General features: G+C 39.4%; 2 protein-coding genes across 2 annotated transcripts in view; one reads left to right on the forward strand and one right to left on the reverse strand.

Moving 5' to 3' along the window:
- The first annotated feature begins 208 nt into the window (after positions 1 to 208).
- On the forward strand, positions 209 to 7,585 carry ecrg4a (ECRG4 augurin precursor a). Its single transcript, XM_017704674.1, has 4 exons — positions 209 to 361; positions 1,261 to 1,308; positions 1,907 to 2,070; positions 5,248 to 7,585. Exons 1-4 carry the CDS (start codon positions 292 to 294, stop codon positions 5,395 to 5,397), a joined length of 432 nt encoding a protein of 143 aa, XP_017560163.1. The 5' UTR covers positions 209 to 291; the 3' UTR covers positions 5,398 to 7,585.
- A 251-nt stretch (positions 7,586 to 7,836) lies between these two features.
- Positions 7,837 to 22,124, reverse strand: part of uxs1 (UDP-glucuronate decarboxylase 1) — a 78,401-nt gene continuing 64,113 nt past the window's right edge. Inside the window, exons 11-15 of the mRNA XM_017704673.2 lie at positions 21,937 to 21,980; positions 10,114 to 10,174; positions 9,694 to 9,751; positions 9,444 to 9,547; positions 7,837 to 8,643 (exon numbers count right to left, since the gene is read on the reverse strand). Coding sequence (XP_017560162.1) covers positions 8,512 to 8,643; positions 9,444 to 9,547; positions 9,694 to 9,751; positions 10,114 to 10,174; positions 21,937 to 21,980 — 399 coding nt within the window. The 3' untranslated portion in view covers positions 7,837 to 8,511. The remainder of the gene's footprint in view (positions 8,644 to 9,443; positions 9,548 to 9,693; positions 9,752 to 10,113; positions 10,175 to 21,936; positions 21,981 to 22,124) is intronic.

Consider the following 22,124-nt stretch of genomic DNA (forward strand, 5'->3'; position numbering starts at 1 on the left):
AAATAACATTTTTATATATGTACGCATGTACAAGTATCAAAAAACTGCTGCAGCTCAGCTGAATGTGGAAAAATACTTAAAACCACAAACACATGGCTTTTCACATGGCTGGCTTGGTTTTACAGTAATTCACCACCAGCGGCCAGGCACGTTACCACAGGGAATGTTTCCAGGGTCCTTTGCTCTCCTTCTCCCCCTCTCTGTTCTCCTCTCGACTGCATCTGGACCCTCAGCAACCCCAGTGAACGAATACAGACAGACAGAGGAGAAAAGGAAAAGAGCTGAGAGATCATGGTGTCCCCAAACCTTTACCTACGCCTGTTCACCTTCCTTACCTTGCTGACTCTACTAGCTCTCACAGGTAATATTCTCTTTTTCCTCCTCTATTTGTGAGATCTTTGCTCAGAGGTATCTTCATAGGCTTTTCTCTCCGCCCACGGGCTGTTTCTGTATCTTCCAAATGTCTCAGACAAATATATGCAGAAATATGCTGCTCTTAACAAATGTTAGATAAACTTGACCAAGTTTGTGTTTTTATGTGCTTATTTGTGGGTGTCTTTTAGTTTTACTACATACATATTTGTGTCTAACTTCGTGTTAGTGTTTCCCTTGGGAAATCCTGTAAATGTGCCCTTTTAAGAAAACTTCTTTTTTGTGGAAATAGGGGTTGAACAGTTGTAGAAGTAAAAGAGAACAGGAGAAAAAAACACATTCTGATGTCAACAATGATCAAATCTCAGAGACTTACTAAAGAAGTCACAGTAACATGTCAACAGAGCCCCTAAACATCTGCCTTTAAACTCAAGATTGTCACTGCAGTTTAGCTTCTCTGCCCTACTGTTAGCTTTTTGTCTCTTTCCATGACATGCCAGACAGAATGAGTCAGACATTCTGTGAATACAGCAACCGCAACAAAGACCCCACTGATCTGCACATTGCATAGCGTAGACAGACCTTTAGGCTTTTTTTGTTTTTTTCAGAAATATGTTTACTGATCAGACATGTCTGAAGAACCTGTAAACATTATGCGCTGCATTTCTCCATGTGCCAGTCTCCACTGGCTCTGTATGCAGTTTTGAGTATGCAGTTGAGGAATGTGCACTATGTGGGTTTTTATGGAAAACTGCTCTAGTAAACAATGGAAAAACAGTGGGGGCTGTAAGGTAATGTGCTCAAATTACAGTGTGTCTGTGATTTCTCTCAGACTACTGTTGCTGAGTATGTAAAACTAATTCCATTCCATTCATAAATACCTTCCAGATGTGTCCAGTGAGAACACTTTGCACAGGATTCTGAAGAAGAGAGAAGGTGACTGAGTATTCTACTTTATTATGCTTTTCATAGCCTTTTGTGTATGAGCACAACTTTGCACCCTCCCCTAATTCATAGCTTAAACTCTAGACGTATCGTTTAGTTATTAATCATAATACTCATTATTCAGAAACTGCTATGGAATTAAAATCATATGCATAGTGTACCACAGACAACAGTTTAGATAAGGTACAGTTTTTGTAGTACCTACTAAAAGAACAGGATGTTTGTTTAATAACTGTGTTTTTAAAAAAAGGAAAGGTCTGTGGTAAGTAACTGTGCTACAGCTGAGGCATAGAAATTAGGTTGGAAATTGACCAAGTAGTCTTTTAAAGGACAATTCATTGAACTAAAGGTGGGTCTTTAATGACATTATTCCAAAGAACATCTTTGTCTTTGCACAGTCATTCATATAACATCTTAAAATTGAAGGCTCCTGAATGGTCTAGGATAAGGTTCGGTGGTTGTTCTGTGGCACTGTTCTACAAAACCCTTTTTGGTTCCATTTGCTACCTAACTGTCTTCATGGCTATAACATCATCAATGTGTTCACCTCTTTGTTATCCTGTCCTCTCTGCTCTCTGTCTCCCACTAGTGGAAGATAAGGTGAAGTCAGCAGCTGCTGTGGTGGTGCCAGCTTCCAAGGCCAAGCAGTTCCTGGCTTCTCTACGAAGGCCTAAGAGGAACCTGTGGGATCGCAGTCGTCCTGATGTGCAGCAGTGGATCCAGCAGTTCATGTACATGGGATTTGATGAGGCGGTGAGTCCACTGTAGGGTTAAGGGCTTAGTGACTCTTTTTAATGCCTTATTTATGTCTGACATTGAGATTGAATCCTTTGCTCTGTACCCTCAGATAAACAGGCACCTATTTCTCTGTTATATGGTCCTATTAGGTATGTGTTTTATGTCATATGTTCCCATTCCAGTGAAGATGAAGTATTATCTAGTCTAACTAGTCTACCATCATTTCCAAGGGGGGAAAAAAACAACAATAAATTAATCCTTTTCTTTCTATTGTGTAAAAATGTCATGATGAATAGAAATGCTCCAAAATCACTTGCAATAAAATCTCTTTACAATTGCTTACATTAAAAGTTAAGAAGGTGTTTCTGTAGAGTTACTAATTTGGAAATAATTTATATTTGAACAGTGGTTATACTGCTAGTTTATCACTGCTGCACTGCGCTCACTGACCATTTTTAACAGAAACGCTTAGTTCGACTTTACTTAGAGACTGTAGCCCATCTGTTGACGCACATCAGCCTTCCTACCTGTCCATCAATAGAAAGAGAGCACCTTAAGACCACCACTGGTCTTACACCACTCACCAGGGACACTGACATGGTAGTGCCGTGGTAGTGTATGTTGTGCCAGTATGAGTGTGAAGGGCACAGCTCTTTTAAGAACAGTCCACCAAACAAAACCATTTCAGCAGCAGTTGTGTTGGGATCAGAAACTGACCACAAAGGCGCAAAGGGATTAACACAAATTGCATGGAAAGAAAAAAAAAATAGAAAGAAAAGCTATAGCAAAGTCCAAATCGGAAAGTCTGTCCACTCTGTGTCTACGTTTACAGGTAAATGTGGCCCAAATCCGAATTTTTTGTTTGGCTGTTCACACTGTCTTTTCAATGTGACCTGTATGCCACATCAGTCTGAACAGATCAGCTCCTAAACCGACCCGCATGCGCAGAAGAACAGAGCTTCACATATCGCGGCCGTCCGTAGGTAAACAGTCATGACGGCCGGAGACCGTCAGTCGCTCCCGGAGCTTCAGTTTCATCTTTGTCCCATCACAGGAGCGATGAAAGCTCCAATGACTGACAGCAACACAGTGTCGAGTTCGCCGTAAAAAGGGCGCGTGTTATTCGGCCGCACCACTTTAGTTCGGTCCTCTTTAGCTGTTCTCTGACGCTGCAGCCTCGAGGTTTTGTTCGAAACCTCTTCAGACAGGATGAGTCTTTTCTATTCTTTTGGTACAGAAACATCAGTTTCAGCAGCGCAAGATTATGTCCAGTGTCGAGTTGGACTGATGTAAAAGTCGCATGAATTCCAATCTGACCATTCACACTGAGTCGCATCGCCGCAGATCGGATTTCAGCACCACATATGAAAGCGTCTCAAATCGGAATTACCGTCAGATTGAATGCGTGTTTTGCTGTTCACACAGCCACGCAGATGACACATCTGTGTCACATAGAAGGAAAAAGATCCGATTTGGGCCACTTTTACCTGCTGTGTAAACGTAGCCTATGAGACCCAGAGCGCTGACATTAAAAGCCCCATTAACATAAATCACTGGTAAAAATCTGACAAAAACAACATAAATAATATCTGGTCACCTATAGTGCTCCCTTACCCCCAATAGATGGCTACAGGGTGACTGATAAGTTGTGCAGCAACAAATAAGCAGTTCAACATGGAATGTTTACCTGATACAATGACCAATGAGGTACAAAGTAGGGTGAACTGCCAAGGTTACTGTCCCCCTTGAGATCTGTGGCAGTATTGCAACAAAGCCTTTCCAGTGCCAGCTTATAGATAAAAATAGGAGCTCAGAAGAACAGCTTTTAAACTGCTGGTAGAAAGTGGGGCTGTGACAGCATCATTTATCTGGTCGCTACTTTTCTTCACAGTTTTAGTTCTTCAAGTTTTCACTGCACACCACGTTGGTGACAAACCTGCTGTCAGTCAGTTCCTCTCTGAGTGACTCAGGCTTGTCTACCCTCTGTCCTCCACATTTAGTCTCTCCATTCAGCCATTTTCTCAGGGCTGGTTTGAGCAGACTGATGGTTGTGATGGGAGCACTTTCCATAGAGCAGTGCAGACTGTAGACAACCAGTTCAGCTACTTTCCAAAGGTCTCCCCTGTCACTGCAGTTCAAATCAAGCAGACAAAAAAGCTCCTCTGTGAGTAACAGTGCAATTTTCTAACTTGTCAGTTTGCCTCACTGTCTACACATGCTTCAGACCGACAGCCCTTTTCAGACGAGCACTGAAACGCACAGGTAAGTGACAGTGCTCATTTGACCTTTAAGGTTTTCATAGACTTTTTATCCAAGAAGTACCGTTTCAGAGAGTCAGACGCTTCTAACCTGCAGCTGTGAAGCCAAAAAATCACATCCTGGCTAAAATGACAAAGAACCAATCCTGTTCTTGGTTGTAAACTTGTCTCATCATGGTGCTGCGGAAGTCTCCAAAGCAAAATTTTTGTTTGTATTTTTGCGTAAAGGTAAGTTAAAGGTAGGTTATGTAAAGGTGGAAGTACAAAAAAACAAAAAAAAAACAAACAAAAAACCTATAAGTACTTAGGGTGGGCCAGGGTCTTTACCATAATTTCTTTTTTGCTGGCTGGCTGAATTATTGCTTTTATTTTGATGACCTACTGCGGTTTGTACTGTATCACTAGCTAGCACTGCAGATGTATTTACTAGCTTCTACATCCCTGGCTCGTTGTCATGATTTCCTGAGTGCTGTAGGCATTTCCAGTAGCTGTGTTAAATATTTGTATAGTGCAACACTAATGAATAATAACACAAAAATCTGACAAAACTGTGAATGAACTGATGAGGCTGAGATGCAGTGCACTTCAGATGCTGCATAACAATGTCACTCCCCCTCCCCCAAAAAAAGGATTAACAATATTTCTATTTTTTGTCATATCATTGAAGCAGCGCAATTCTTCTTGGAAACAGTGTCATAATGAATGGAACAACAGAAATGCTCTAAAACTTCCAAAAACACAGCATTACATAAACTTCCATTGAAAGAGTGATTTTGCCTTCTGCTGTACAGGTACTATTTTGTAGGTTTTTTTACAGTGGTAATACTAAATGCTATTTAATAACTATAGGCCAGAATCTCCCTTTAAAGTAGTAAAACTCACTAATCTCAAAGTGTCTCTGGATACTTTTATCTAAAGAATGTTTTCCTTTCAGAGACTGGAAGCTGATCTGTCTTACTGGATGGACCAAGCCCGCTCTAGTGACCCAGCACGGCAACATCACTATGACGAGAATTCCCCCCTGGGCCCCCGATACCCCAGTCATTACAGACACGGGGCAAACGTCAACTACGACTACTATTAACTTCCCTTCCCCTTCAAAAACAACCTGGTTCCAGGAACTGAATGTGAAGGGGTGGGCGAGAGTTCTCCCTTGTGTAAAAGCAATATCACACTCTGTTCCTATTCCTTCACCTCTTCAGACGGCAGCCTTGCAGGTTTCTGATCTTTCTTACTTTTTTTCTTGCACGCTCTTCCCCGAGAACGAGCTTCAACACATTTTTTCCCACTGCAGAAATCTAATCCACCACTCTGTGTGCATTAAACATAATCACAAGCCCTCTACCCTCATGTATACCATGTATATCCTTACTACCAGTAGAAGTGCAAGTGTTCCGTGCTATGAATAACCTTAAATGCAGCCGCTAACTGATGCCGTATGCGTGGGCATCAGCGTTTTCAACAGTCTTTAACTCTCTATTGCAGCTCTGCGCCACCATGGTGCCCCCCAGCAGCAGAGATGACCTTAGAGTTAACGCTTCATTTAAAGGCTGCCTACATAAGGACTTTATAATGTATGAAGTATTGAAAGTAATACTTGAAAACAGCTTATGCCAGTAATTGCAAGTTGACATAAAATGTTTCAAGACATTGCTTTACCGTAAGGGGCCACATTAAAATCTTTTTTTTTTTCTTATTCATTTATTTGTTCCGTTTATAACACTGTTATGAAGAATCATTCCCAAGTAATGACTATGCAGATGCTTAACAGCACCACATACATTAGTTTCATATATGACTGAGAAAACAAGCATCTTCAAAACTGTAACTTTGCAGAAGATGCAACAACGTTCTTTTAGTGATATTACTTGCTGTTTCTGCACAGTTTCAGTGACAATGTGAATATACATATAAATAAGCAAACAGTCCTATAATACATTCCTGTAAAAGTAGAAAGACCCTTGGTAAAATATTACTTCAGTAACAGAAGTTCCCTGTCTGTACTTATAGTTGAGATAAAAAGTACTAGCTATTAAATGTACTCAAATATCAACTGTAGAAGTACTTTGAGTTATTCTAGATACTGTGTAATACTAATTTAATGAAAGAGTTCTATTAAGTAGGACTGTGTGGCTGCAGACATGATAGAGTTAGTTGGCCACAGAGCGCTCTTTAATAGAAACTGTACTTTAACTCATGTAGAAACATGGAGAACTGATATACACTGTTTTTAATTAGGCCTCTGCCTTACAAGTTCCATTTCATACCAGTGTTACAACTGTTGCTCACATCTGTCATAAGGATTTTTCTATCGGTACAAATGTCATTTTAACATCTTGTGTCCTAAATTAATGGCATAACCTGAAGGAATACAGAGCAGAATTCAGAAATATGCAGTAGCTTTAACAATGTATTCCTCAGTATGTATGCATGTTTTATGTCCCTATTTATGTTTTAGTCCCTATTGAAACAGTCTTCAAATAATGCGTACCATTTTGGTCTATGCAAGGTTTTGGAGCCATAGAAACAATGAGTGTGTTTAATCCGATTATTTAAATGGTCATGTAAACACCATACTCCGATCTAGAAATCCAGTTAAGAAAACTGATGAAGGGAGCTGGATTTTAGCTCAGTCATCAGATTTCTCATTGCATGTATACTTAGATTTCTTTAGGATTTCTCAGTCGTGCATGTGCAGAACAGCTGTACCGGAAAATAAGCAATTCATATAATTCATATTTTCAGGTAAAGAGTTGCATTTTTTTTTTTTACAGAAAGCTGCAGCTTGAAGTTTTACTTTATGTTTACATCACATCTTCTTTTGTGAGTTTACTGGGCAGTTTCCAAGCAGAAATCAGATTGCTGCCTCATGACCAGACCCAGAGTTTCCCATTATCTGATTACTAAAGTTCATATAAACGTGTTGATCAAATTACTGACAAAACCCGATTTTCTGAAGTCATCAGATTAGTAAGTGCATGTAAACACACTTATTGATACTGACTCCAGTGACCACCTATATTAGTGCTGCTAATGAAGAATCATCTGCTGATGCATATCTAGTATTGGTGAACCACACAAAAGACTATGTAAAAGAACTGTTTAAGAGTTAAAGGAATACAGAAAAATTGTACTTCAGAGAGCATATAAAGCCCTTCAGCTTCAAAATCCATCATCATATGTTTTGTGTGTCCATACATATTTGGTAGAGGCATTAAGTAGACCACAGTTTGTAAGGTAAAAGAAATAAAACTGCTGCCACATCTAATAGTCATCTGGGTTATTTGTCATGCCTCATCGCATCTTTTTCTGTGTAAATTTTGCTCCCGACACCACTATCAATAACACGACCTGAAAGGGCTGCTGAAGCTTCACACAAGCAGCTGTAACTGTCAGCATACAAACCTTTAATATTAAAGTTTAATTACTACAGCTGTTGGCACCCGCACATGTGCCAACTTCCCTCATGGAAGGGAAAGTATGATATGCATGGGGTGATGGTGTTTAAGAAAAAAATGTGGAATTAGCAGTCAATGTAAATATTTTATTAAAATATTTTTTTCCACCTGAAGTTCATTAAAGGATCTGAGATCTGTGTGAAGTGTGATGGTGGCGATACTACACACTGCTCAAAATCACAACAAAATAAAGCAGAAAAGCATCTCCCATAGTTTCTTCTTTTCTTCTGTGTTGTCAAGAACAGGCCTGATCATGTGTCCTATCCTGGGCTGCACATTCAAGATAAATTAACAGAAAATCATTAGCCTCCATAGTAAATCTGAACATTGAAAAGAAGTGTCTGTTCAAAAAGACACTCAGCATAAACACTAATAAAAATTATTACAACAGTCAAAACTGCACAGCATGAATGCAAAAAAAAAAAATAATAACATGGAGTCACTTTTTCTTAAATAACAGATGATTGACGAATCCAAAGTGCAAGGCAAGGACTCTGAGCGACTGAACTTCATTGTTTTGTTTTTTTCTTTTTTTTTTTTCTGAGGCACATCTGAAAAGCAAGTGTGGCACAGATAGTTCTACGGCTGCTTTTCCAAAAAAATAAGCAAAAAAAAAAAAAAAGTAAGAAAAACACCCAGGAAATGTGTTCTTTGAAGGGGAGAGCCCCTCGTGTAAAATGGCTGCTAGAGGCTCCAGAATCTCCAGGATCCCAGCATCCCTGAGAGAAAAAGCCCGTTCTTCAGTTGTGTCTTGGTCTGCCTTTCTTCATGCGGGCGGCCTTAGGCTTGGGGATATACTGATTGTTGGCTTGATGCTCCAGCTCTTTACTGAAGTACTGGATAGTTTTGTTCAGCCCCTCCTCCAATGGTACCTTCAGTTTAAAACATTCATAGAAGCATCATTAGAAACTATCAGCATTTTGAAGTTGAAGGGATCAGTAACAGAGAACAAAGATCTTTTTAACAGCATGTGATCAGCTCTTGTGTACCCTGAGGTGCTGTAGCATTAACATCATGGCAGAGTGATGGCAGAGTAAAAAATACAGATTATTTTGTAAATACAATCAGAACATTATGATGCTTTTTAGTTGGCTGAGCAAACCCACATGAGCCAAAACCCTACAGTCATGAGGGGCAATCCACAAATTCCCATTTCTTGATAAACGTGTAAAAATAATTCATATGAAAAAAGAGCCTTTTTATGGTCAACGGTCACTATGACCGCTATGACCATACATACACGCATTATCTAAACTGCTTATCCTTCTGGGTTGTGGAGGGGGTGCCTATCCCAGCTGTCATTGGGTGGAAGGCAGGATATACCCTGGACAGGTCGCCAGTCCATCGCAGGGCAGACAGACAGACATATACACTCTCTCTCTGACACACACACACACACACACACACACACACACACACACACACACACACACTTCACTATGACTAGACATATTCAAGTGTAGTGAAGATGCGACTACCCCATTTGTGTACCATTGGCAGGGTACAGTCAGTCTAAACATTTTAATGCAAAATTCAGTCTATGTCTATTTTGCCAATTCATCCACTTATGATTCTAATTACTTATATATCAAAGCTTTTACTCCATGCCCCTTGAGGGCTGTTCCACCTATGTGTCGAGCTTAGTAAATTTGATGGTTGGACCAGCACTCACCACAGGCTCCCAGCCCAGCAGCATTTTTGCCTTTCGGATGTCTGGTCGCCGTCTCTGAGGGTCATCTTGCGCCTCTGGGAGAAACTGAATGTGACTGCGGCTCCCTGAACACAAAGGGGTTTAAATGTGTATCAGAGCTTTTTTCAATCAGTCGGCGAGAAACAGACAGTGAGAAAGAGACAGAGAGTGCCTAGTTTAAAATAATACAATTTTGAAAAATGCTATTTATCTGCATTGCTTTGCTACTTACCAACTAGGCTTTTAATCAGCTGAGCAAATTCCAATATGGTGTGCTCTTCAGGGTTTCCCTGATACAAATAAATCAATAAGACAGCAAGACAGCAGTGCAGTTTACCCTCAGGACAATGTGTTCAATAATATAATCATCACAGTTATTTGGACAAGATAAGACTGCTTCTACACAGAAAAAATGGTTGTGATTAGTGGACAAATATAAACTGTACTATGTTTTGCACACAACAGGATTCAGCCATTAATCATAGATAATCAATGTCTTTTGGCCAAAAAAAACCCCAAAAAACAAACAAACAAACAAAAGAAAAAAAAGCCAATTTTAAAAATAAAACCAAAAAAAAAAAAAAAAAAAAAAGACATTTACTGACATGATAGTGGTCTTTTATCAAATGCAACAACATGGACAAAAACTCACCAGGTTGACAGGACTGCTGACATTACTGTTCATCAAGGACACAAGACCATTCACAAGATCACTGAAACAGAGAAACAGTAAACATGTTATAAACATGTTACTAAGCATAACAAATAATTTAAGTGATCTTGTAATATAAGAGGAAGAAGTGAATGAGAATTCATCAAATTTGCCTCAATTCACACAGTAACAGTATTATTATGGTCAATTTTCTAAAAATGACATTTATTATCACACATTATAGTGTGAGCTCTGCTGTAGCAGTAACACAGACCTGCTCCTACATGGACATTTTTTGACCTACTCTTCAGTAACAGTAACACAACAAAGAAGCAGAATTAATGCAGAGACGGTATAAATATAAATATTCTGAAACAAACATCTCTCCCAAAACTGCAGAAGCCCATTCCTGCCAGGTCTGTTACTGACAACATACTGACTTAGCACCTTAAATACATACATCCATACATAAATACATTTGTATGCTGCATGTAAGTTGTACCTCTCCTGTCAAATGACGTTTTGTTGATTGTTTTTAAATAAAAAAAAAATAGTGACAAAATCCTGTACAGAGAACACACTGTAATGCACCATTACTGTTTATTTGCTGAATTTACCATATTGGTGTAATTTGACATATACAAAACAAAACAAAATTACATCCATAATATTGATTTGGTATTGTTTAAATTCAATACATCTGAAGATGCTTCTCCTTCATTCACCTTAAGTGAATATAGGCTGGCCAAGAGGAGTTGATGTCATCAGGCGGTACCCACAGTTCATCGGGTGTTTCGACCCTCAACCACGACACCCTCCCGGTGGTGGGTTGGCAGTGGTGGCCAAGTCAGTGCCCATCACCTCCTCCTGGCTTCCAGCTTAACTCCTCTCACCTGCAGCATTACCAGCAAGAGGCTCTTTCAGCTGCCTCCCCCATCCTGCGAGCTGCTGCCTTTCTCTCCTTCCCTGTCATTCCAATGGCTGTGAGCATTCTCCAAACTGACTGGGCTGGAAATCCTCTACAGCCAACCTCAACCAGGAACAGCCAAGCCTACCATCCTTTCCCCCTACAGTCATGCAGAAGGTCTTGGTATTTGGTGCTCTTCCTTTCAAAGGACTGTTCACACCCCTCTTCCCATGGGACTGTAAGTTCTACGAAGATGATCTTTTTCGCCTCTTCAGACCACAATACCACATCCGGCCTCAAGGTTGTCTGGACAATCTGGGGGAACTGCAGCCTTCCTCCCAGGTCGACCTTCATTTCCCATGATTGGGCCATTTGTAGCAGACTGGTTTTTCTTGTTGCTGTGGTTGGTGGCTCTTCCCCCTCCCTTACAAACTGGATTGATGTTAATTTCCAAAGTGGTTGGCGTTTCTTCTTCCTCTCCTGCTCTGTGTTAGCAAGTGTCATGAGCACCTTATCATGGCGCCACCTGTACCTTCCTTGGGTGAGTGCTGCTTTACACCCGGACAAGATGTGTACCATGGTGCCCCTTTCCCAACAAAGCTTGCACGATGGGTCCTCTCTTATGCCCCATTTATGCAAGTTTGCTGGGGTTGGGAGAGTGTCATACACTGATCTCAGCAGGAAGGAGATGCAGAATGGCTCCAGTCTCCATAGGTCCTCCCAAGTGATCTTCCTCTTGGGAAGGTCCCATTTTGTCCAGGCTCCTTGGGAAGCAAGCTCTACTGCCCTCGACCTTCGTCCTTCCTCCTCCATGTTTCGTACCTCCTCTTGTATCATGGCTCTTCTGTCACTGGTTCCTGCATACCTCCACTGTTGGAAATGGGAGGTTCCAAGACCCTGTCTTCCTATGCATGGTGTCACGTATCTTCAGCATGCTCTCAGCTTGTGCAACAGATGAGTCAGCTGCTCATTTGCGCCCTGATCTTGTGATGATGCCTGCATTTCTGACTTTTTCATCCTGGGAGTCTCTCTGTGTCATTACTCTGCACTTAGCAACTTTGAATTCCTCAACCGCAGATGACAGAGGAAGCTGGAGCTGCCCTGATTTTATGTAGAGGCCTACTGCAGTGAAGTTTGGAGGGATTCCCAACCACTTTCATAGGTACTTATTGATTTTCCTCTCCAGTCCTTCTACACATGTGATTGGGACTTCGTACACAGTCAGCATTTTATTTTTTCCAGTATGTTAAATGATTAAATAAAATAGAAACAATGCACTAACAATAGCAGAAAAAAATGTCCTTTTTAAAAGGGAATTCCATTGATTTTTGAAAACAACTGTAAAATTAACCCAATGAGTACACAGACATTAAGAGTTGTTTAGTGTGAAACGCTCTGTTCTAGAGAACCTTACCAAGTCAGAATTATTCACAGTGGTGGTGACAAGAACCATCTGGCCTCTAAAAGCTACCTTTGAAAGTGAATACATAAAATGGTTATGAATACCCAGCATGCTACTTGAACCATTGTATTGAGAGAGAAAAAAAAACGTAATCCATCTGTGTAAAAAGCACCTAGTACTTTTCTGTTACTTAACCATTATCAACATATAAACCTTGGGGGGGGGGGGCACTCAGAAAACATGAGCTGGTTTGTTTTGTATCGCTACATAAAAGTTGGCACATTTGCATTGTACACATCACAACCCCTGGTTCCTATCACCACCACTGTAAAGATATCAGTAAGTTTCTCTACAGTGAACAATTTCACAACAAACCACTCTGAACGGCTGTTTACATCTGAAACCTAAAATACTGACTTGCCTTGATATGACATTCTTGAAATACTTGCTTAATATTTCAAAACAATGAAGACTTTTTTTTTTAAATAATGAAGTTTTTTAAAAGAATAACAGCTAACAATTAGAAAATGAGATTGAGATTTTAATTTGAAATAATGAATTATTCAATTTCAAGAAAGTAATTCTCTGGATAATAATTGGGATAATAAATCATTATTATGAGACACCAAGTCAATATTTATAAATAAGTTATCTTACACTAGGTCAATATTTTCATACACTACTGGCAGAAAAAGAAAAAAAAACAAAACAAAACAAAAAAAAGCAAAACACTGGTGATTATTGTTCTTCTCTAACTGGGGGAACGTGCTTCCATACAGTGCACACAATTTCAAGTAAACAAAGACCATGCATGAATATTTGAACATTAACTGCTGTCAACCTAACAGTTCTTAACAAAGATAGTCCTTCAATTTGATTGTTAAAACAAGCTAACTTGAGCCAACATCACTCACACAGACTGAAAATGAGGGAACGGGTGAAAATAAATAAAATATTAATTAAAAAAAATTGCCCTTCATCCTTCTGCCCACATACAAAACAATCATCTCTTACCAGAACAAAAACTATCACTTTAAACTGTATAGTTATCTACCAACATCTTACAGGCATTTGAGTGAGTGTGTGCATGAGTGCTGTGCTCTCTGCAAACATTTGACCTGTATGTAAATAACAAAGATAATCACACTGAAAACCAGAAAATTCAGAGCTACAAACTAGATAATTCAACACTGAAAAGTTCCACTAATCCTTTATACATACACTATATTGCCAAAAGTATTCGCTCGTCTGCCTTCACATGCATATGAATTTCACAGACATCCCACTCTTAATCCATAGTGTTTAATATGATGTGGGCCCACCCTGTGTTTATGGGAATTTTTGATCATTATTCCAGGGTGCATTTGTGAGGTCAGACACTGATGTTGGACGAGAAGGCCTGGCTCACAGTCTCCGCTCTAATTCATCCCAAAGGTATTCTATTGGGTTGAGGTCAGGACTCTGTGCAGGCAAGTCAAGCTCTTCCACACTAAACTCGCTCATCCATGTATTTATGGACCTTGCTTTGGGCACTGGTATTTAGTCAAGTTGGAACAGGAAGGGGCCATTCTCAAACTGTTCCCAGAAAGTTGGGAGCATGAAATTGTCCAAAATCTCTTGGTCTGCTGAAGCATTAAGAGTTCTTTTCACTGGAACTATGGGACTGAGCCCAACTCCTGAAAAATAACCCCACACCACAATCCCTCCCTCCACCAAACTTTACACTTCGCACAATGCAGTCAGACAAGTAGCATTCTCCTGACAACCGCCAAATCCAGACTCATCCATCGGATGGCATATAATGGCAGCACTTTACACCACTGCATTCGACGCTTTGGAATGCGCTTTGTGATGTAAGGCTTGGATGCAGCAAGTAGTGATTGACTCTGCAGAAAGTTGCTCACCTCTGTGCACTATATGCCTCAGCATCCGCTGACACCGCTCTGTCATTTTAAGTCGCCTTCGTGGCCGAGTTGCTGTCGTTCCCAATCACTTCCACTATGTTACAATAGCACTGACAGTTGACTGTGGAATATTTAGTAGTGAGGAAATTTCACAACTGGACTTACAGTATCACGCTGGAGTTCACTGAGCTCCTGAGAGCGACCCATTCTTTCACAAATGTTTGTAGAAGCAGTCTGCATGCCTAGGTGCTTGGTTTTATACACCTGTGGCCATGGAAGTGATTGGAAGACCTGAATTCAATTATGTGGATGAATGAATACTTTTGGCAATATAGTGTAAGTTCAAGTTCTTTATTGTCAGGTGGACAAAATGCAATGAAAATCATAGTTGCACAGCATTTTTTTTTACAGACGTCAACACCAACAATACAATATGTAAAAACTACTAAACAGGATTAAGCACAAAACATGAATAAATGGTACATAGCACCCAGTGTAAACATGTTAACATGGTAAATAAGTGGTCAATTGACCAACAAATGGTCAATTAAGTGACTGTGCTTATTCAGATGGAATTGTATATGTAAATGTATGATAGAACAGTACAGCACACTAGAAATTACAACTGTATTTTTGGCTAGAGCCTATTGCAGTTTTGAAATCGCTTATGCAAATTAAAGTAAGTGACTTTGTGCATGTTAAGCCATGTGATGGTTTGGGGTAAGAAACTGCTTCTGAGTATTGTGGTTTAAGTGCTGATTCTCCTGTCCCACTTCAGAGATGGAAGAAGGGAGGACAGTGTGTGCAGGTTGAATCATGTTTTTCAGCATGCGGGCTGTCTTGCTGAGATGCATGCATAGTAAATGTCCTGCAGTGTAGGGAGGCGTGTGCCGGTGATTCTCTGATCCGTCTTTACCGCATTTTGCGAAGCTTTATGGTCTTGTGCTGAATAGCTGGCACAAAGAATGTGATGCAGCCTGTAAGGACGGACTCCATAGTGCACCTGCACAAGTATGTGCAACCTGTCAACTGTCATTAAGGCAGAAGGATAATAGTGTTTTTAGAACAGGATGGTAAAATTGGAACTGTGTGAAGTCATAAGAGCTGGACCTGGGTGCTCTTTGTTGGTGAGCTCAAAACAGGCATAAAAAAGCATCAGCTTTTTAGCAGGCAAGGACTAGATGCTCTGACCATGCCTGTATGGGTTCATAGCCTGTAGGTGTCTGGATGTCCTGATATCGATCAAGCATCTATAGTATAGCAGGAATGTGATTCCGGTTTTATCCTGTTTTATTGATTTGAATGTTTTACAGCCCTCCTGATATCATACTTGCATTTCTTATACAAGTCTATGTTTCCAGTCTGAAAAGCAGTTTTGTGGGTCTTTATCTTGCTGTGGATTTCTTTTATAATCCATAGTTTCTGGTTCAGAAATGTACAGACTGTTTTAACAGTACACAGTTCTAATAAAGTCTCTAAAAGCTGTTGTATATTCATTCAGATAGGATGAAGAGTCTTTAAACACTGCCCAGCCTACACAATCGAAACAGGCTGGAAGTTTTTTTGCAGCCTCTTGAGTCCAGGACTGAACCACTTTCCTTCCACCAGTCTTCGTAAACGGAGCAAAAGCAGAGAGTGGTGGTCAGAGCATCTGCGTTGGCAGTGAGACAGAGAACTGTATGCACCTTTGTTTGGAGTGTAGAAATGATCAAGGATGTCTGTCTGTTTGTTGAGATTCAACTTGATAAAGTCCGGAGAAATGATAAACAGAGTGTCAGGATAGAAATTTTCAAGTTTAGAAACAATGTTGTACAGCTGGTTCAATACAGTTTTATAATCCATTGTTAGTATTACAATTTCCATAAGATAGGATATATATATATATATATATATATATATATATATATATATATATATATATATAGCAGCTATAAAACAGCTGTGCATTCTCCAGGCTGGTGAAATGGTCTACATGTGATTACAAAGTACACCAAGTTCAGTGAGCATAACTAGGAGACCATTTGTATATCTGTGTACCAAGCACTGTTTATGTAAAAACATAGACCTCCTCTTTTCTTCTCCAATTCCTCTGTCTGATCCGCACAGTGTGTGGAGAAGCCTTGCAGCTAAACTGCAAAAATTGATGTGTCTCATATGAAGAGAGTTTCTATAAAGTACAAAGCAGAGTGGTTCCTAATATCCCTCTGAAATCAAACAGTTTATTGTCCAGTGAGTTCACGTTAGACAGAAAAATACTGTTCAGTAGATGTCTGAGGCTGCGTGTTTGACCCTCATTTGTACGCCTACTCTTTTCCCAAGTGTTTTACATAATCCCCTGTCTTCTTATTCAGAGCCCCTCTCACTGCGTCATGTAAGCAGGACTCACTTATAATCTTGTACTGGCGTGCAACTCAATAAGATCAGTCTCTATGTGTCAGGGAATGTTTCAATGGGAACAGTAACAGTGTAGCTAAAACTAGTTTCTTTAAGAAATTGATATAAAGATCCATGCTGGCTAAACATGATGGTTTGTGAAAACAAGCTGGTAAAAATAAGAACTTTAAAACGTTTTGTGATGTTACTTTGCTTTGGACAGTCTGTAACTGGGTTACACAGCCCTTAGCTGAACACATGAACACAACACATACCCATATAACACAAACACGTGGCAAGATTAGACCAGAGATGTGATTCCTCATCCAATTAATCACTGGAAAGAGCACGTTCCAAGTGTTACAGATGACTAATGGAGAGTACATGGGTAACAGTAGAAACACATTGGGGAGCAGCTTTAAGAGTCACTCATTTATTTCCACATTTCCTTCTGCCAATGTATATTTTCAATCAAATATTGATTTTTAGTTGTAACATAGGATAGCAAAAACATTGTCAAAAGCAATGTATGTAATTTGCAGTATGTTTGCAGTAAGAACAAAAATCATAATTTTTATTTGTATTTATTCTAACACTAAAACAAAACACTACTAATGAATGATATAAAGATTCTGAGACAGCCTGAAACATCTGTATCGTACTAGTTAGGGGTGGGAATCTTTAGGCACCTCATGATTCGATTACGATTCAGAGGGCTGCTATGCCATTATAAAACGATCATCAATGCATATTGATGCATGTTTTTTTTCTATACAGTATTTCTATTTTTCTAATGTCTGAGGACTTAGTATCTTTAAAGCAAAGTATTTGTAATGATCCATAATGTAAACGCAATGGGGGGGGGGGGGGAGGACTTTCATGCTACTTTCATAGCATGAAAGTCCTGGTTCTCAACAACTGAGAAGCAGACTGCAGGTCACATAGCAGTGAAGTCTTGCCTCGCCTGTAGCTACGAAAAGACAAACATTTGGAGACGAACGGACTTATTCACATTATAAGCACAGTTGGTTTCCTGGTACATTCATTCTGCAACAAGAGTCCGTCTCTCTCTAAAAAGTTGCAAAGATGAAGTCGCTTCCCTTTCGAATTTTCTTGTTCCACCTTAAACGGTGTAGCAGTTACATTCGGCGCCTCATGCAGAATTTAAGGTGGAACGGGAAAACTTGAACAAGAACCTGGTGTAGCAACTTCAAACAGCCAAATGTTGAGAGACATTTTACAAGAAACTTCTGGTTTTGAGGGAAAGTTTTCTGGCGGAGATGGAAGAAAAACTATAGCTGAGCTAAAGCTTAAAGCAGAGCGAAGTAAATCCGCGTTTTCGTTTATATTTTTAACGTAACTTATACTAGGACATTATCACACACTGAGACACACTGGACATTAAATGTTGTGGTCCCCAGGTGTTTTGACTTTGTTGAAAGTCCAAAATGGCTCTTCTTAACATTTGGGTTGTGACTCTTGACCTAACCTGGCTTTTAATGCAGAGCCGGTCGGATTTGTCGCTCATCCAACTGTGTTTTTGTTATGTGCCGCCAGAGACTGTCTGGGAGCTGCACTTGCCCACTTCTAAGTTCTGCCTTTTATGTTCCATCAACACTACGTTATAAATTAAATATTTAGAAAATCGATTTTTTACATTGATTGTAAAAATTGATTGATTCAGAATCATTCATGTCCGCATCACAATGTATTGCAATGTTTTTCCCACACCCCTAGTATCAGTAATAGTTATATACAGATCATCTTTAAAAACAGACAAAGCGCTGCATCAGAAATGTCCTTGAACAAACTATAGCCATACTGAATGAGTCATGAGACTGAATATTACAATGCTTTCTCTATAAGTGGAATGTATTTCTGAGGTGGTGGTGAAGGTGGGAGAAGGCCACCTGCTCCAGTAATACATACTGCTCCTATTATACACTCTCAGGTAGGACTCAAAACATATATTTGCAATGATCTCAAGACCCATGTGGGAGTGCAAACATATTTGCTGAGCTATTTCAGTTCATCAGCATCAGGAGCTGAACAATCTTCATTTAATGGCCTCTCCAGAGAGTTTTCAGGAGTAGAAACCAACCTGAGAAAAGTCCAGCTGATATGAATGAGAGGGTGATAATGTCATGATGCAAACCAGATATGGAGGAGTAAACAGAAGCCCTATGACAAACTGCATGCTCCTGTTCTCAGTGCTGACTTCTCATAAAGTACAGAGATCAGCATATAGAAAATGAGCATACATACTGTGTCTGTTAACTATACAGAGGCAATTTCACAGGCATTAGACATAAAGGTGGAACAGCTTGAAGTGTCTCAACTCGAAAAATAAAAAGTGAATGAAATGAAGATAAAAGGAAAAGAAAATCCACTTCTGTAATGACCCGCCCTTATGTTCCTCTCTTTTATCTTCTGCTCCATGGGTGAACGGAAAGGGAAAAAGCCAGTATTTTACGACGCTTGAATGTGGCTCAGCCAAACAGATTTTAGTTTTGTTGAACATTAGTAGCCACAAGGGTTTTTGTTTTTTCCTCATTTGTTACAAAAGAGTTAAATCAGTTGTATTTAGTTAGAAAGCGGGCGAAGTTACCTAATTAAATTTAAGTTGGGTGACAAAGAGTAATATTTAGGAAAAAAAGGTTTTGCACCTGTTTGCGATAAGAACACGACTGAGGAGGCAGTTACGTAAGCACATATTTGGAGCAAAATGGGCTCAAAAAACATGAATGTCACAACCCATGTTGGGTCCACCCACATTGCAGGCTCTGTAATTTCTGACCACCAAAATAGCAAATTGGAGAGAATGAGAATAACTGAGCTTGCATCCAACCAAGTAACATGCTGGCACTACACTGTTAAGACTGCACTTGTGCCAGCACAAAAATAGGGCCCTTAGTATCAAGTTTATAACACAGTTGTAATATCAGCACTGATAATGCAATATAAAATCATTATTATATAGCACTTTACAACTGAAACAGCTCACTCTTAAAAAGTGAAAAAATAAAGCAAAAATAAATAAAGGAAGATACTAGCAGTCATGTTAAAAAAGCTGACAAAAAATAAAACGAATAAATAAAAAGGACTAAACAATGAAAAAAAAACAAACAAATAACATCAAGTAAAAATATTGTTATTTTGCCAAGCACCATCGTTTCTGATCACCAAAACAGCAAAAGGAGACTGGAAATAACTGCGCTTGTTTCTAACCAAGTAACATTCTGGCATTATCCTGTAAGAGTGCACTTGTGCTGGCACAAAAATACAACCCTTAGAATAGTTCATTGACTACTTAGGTCTAAAGAAGATTGCACAAATTTTGGAAAATTCACATTTCAGAATCAGAAACTACCCTTTGAAAAATACAACAAAGCAGATAAAGTTTAGTCAAACTGAGTACATCATCAATGAGCCAATTTACACTAAAAACAGAGACTGAAAAACTGAAAAAGGTTTTGGATATGAATAAAAAAAGTAAAAACCTTGAGTTCCAGTCAAAAACCTGGCTCAGGGTTTGAGAAGTGTTTTCAGCAGGTGTTGCGTCCATCACTGAAGTATCTGAGCAGAAGAAGACGAAGTCAAGGTCCTTGGTAGCCTCTCTTTAACTCTAATTACGCAAACACTGCACCGCCTGGTAAAGGTTTGCTCTGCTTAGACAGCGAGGCTTCAAACAGCCTGTGATGGCTCTGATCTCTCATCACCAATCAGGAGTTCAAGTTTGCCAAGGAAATGCTTCTGCCTTACACAGCTCAATGGATGAAAGGTGCTTGATTAAATTACACTCAAAAGAGCCTCCGCACATGCAGCGTTCATTCTAGATTTCTCTGAAGTCCCTGTCCACCTACAAAGATTCAGCTTACAGAGGGAGTGGGGTGTTAATGAAACAAGAGTCATCTGTATAACAAAGCAAAGATTTTGTAATTGTAATTAAAGATATTGTGAAAAGTTCTTTAGAAATTAAGATGCTAAAGGTTTGATGAGATCCCTCTTCCTTGTCCCCAAAGCCTGACAGCCTTCAGAAAGCATCTGGAGAGGAGTTCATGCACCACTAATAAACCACTCCTTTACACGCAAGCAAGGCTTTATCATTCTGTAAGCAAATACAATTTTTTTTTTCAATCAAAACAGCCATCCTGCCTTTTAAATGTCTTTCTATGCACCTGAAAGAATTATCTGAAATCTCATTACAGCTCCAAGAATGTCCTAAAATATCCCTCAGAACAATCCATTACCAGTGATCCATTTCAGTCCAAAAAGACAGATCCTAAATGTGCACAGCTACACAAGAAACACCTGAACGGCACATGCTGTGCATTAATGCTGGTGATTATATTGTCTCTACCAGTACTGGTGTTAAAAACAGAGAGCAGTTCAAAACACATTAAAGCTAAAAGAAATAATAAAATAAAAGTAGTTTTTGTACCTTTTACAATATTGTGTAAGGTTCCACTTGGGTACAATATTAAGACACAGTAAATAGAACAACCCAATCAAAATAAGATGTGTCAGGATAGTGAGACTTTAAGAACATTTTACCAGACAACACTACAAGCTCTCCTCAGCCAATAGCAAAGGTGTCTCAAACAGTGGACTTTTGAAAACAGTTTAAAAAGTTGAAAAATTAACCGTCCTTCTGAGAAATGAGGAATTACTTTTGGTAATAGTGTGCTATTCCTGTTAAAGCCAGCCTTAGAAACAGTGCTCAAACACAAAAACATAGTGATTTTACCACAGCACTAACTGCCAACCTAGAACACATTAACACATTGGAATTGTTTAACTAACGGTAATCTAGTCAGAGAGCACACACTGCAGCTATAACTCAGTGAAGAAATATTACATTCAATATTAGACTCAGATCAGATCTGGGGACAAAAGGTAGACCTGGACATTCCTATCATTTATACCTGGCACTAGCGTTAAAAGACTAATAAATTAACAACAACAACAATAACAACATAGTAATAATGACAAAAACACAAAACAAGCATTTTTAGGCTGATAAAATATTATTAGTCTGACCAGATGCAAGTTTGGTTGTACAGAAACATGAGGATGGAACCCATAAAAATTAAACTGTTGGTAAACGGTCTGCACATACATTTTTGTATGATCAGATTTTACTATAAGCTAATTTGATGAAGAGAGACAAGTAAATCAGGGTATAAGTCAGACTTCACTGAATTCAAAATAACATACTGAAGTGTGGCCAGGCTTACCTGACATACTGGAAGGCTCTGGTCTGAGATCCTGAACCATAAACCTGAAGAAAACAGAAAAGAGCAATATGCAACAAAATGAGAGAGCAGGGATGGACAATATGACGATACGATCTTTCCTGAACATACTGTGGATACTGTATGCTTCATTAGAAAGACAGTGATGTTTAAATCGATTTAGAACACAG

This window comes from Pygocentrus nattereri, chromosome 6 (genome assembly GCF_015220715.1).
Source record: "Pygocentrus nattereri isolate fPygNat1 chromosome 6, fPygNat1.pri, whole genome shotgun sequence".
In the NCBI taxonomy this organism is placed as follows: Eukaryota; Metazoa; Chordata; class Actinopteri; order Characiformes; family Serrasalmidae; genus Pygocentrus; species Pygocentrus nattereri.

Coding starts and splice junctions, on each gene's coding strand:
- ecrg4a (XM_017704674.1), top strand. CDS start 292: ATGGTGTCCCCAAACCTTTACCTACGCCTGTTCACCTTCCTTACCTTG. Junction 362..1,260: donor GACTCTACTAGCTCTCACAG/GTAATATTCTCT, acceptor AATACCTTCCAG/ATGTGTCCAGTGAGAACACT. Junction 1,309..1,906: donor GATTCTGAAGAAGAGAGAAG/GTGACTGAGTAT, acceptor GTCTCCCACTAG/TGGAAGATAAGGTGAAGTCA.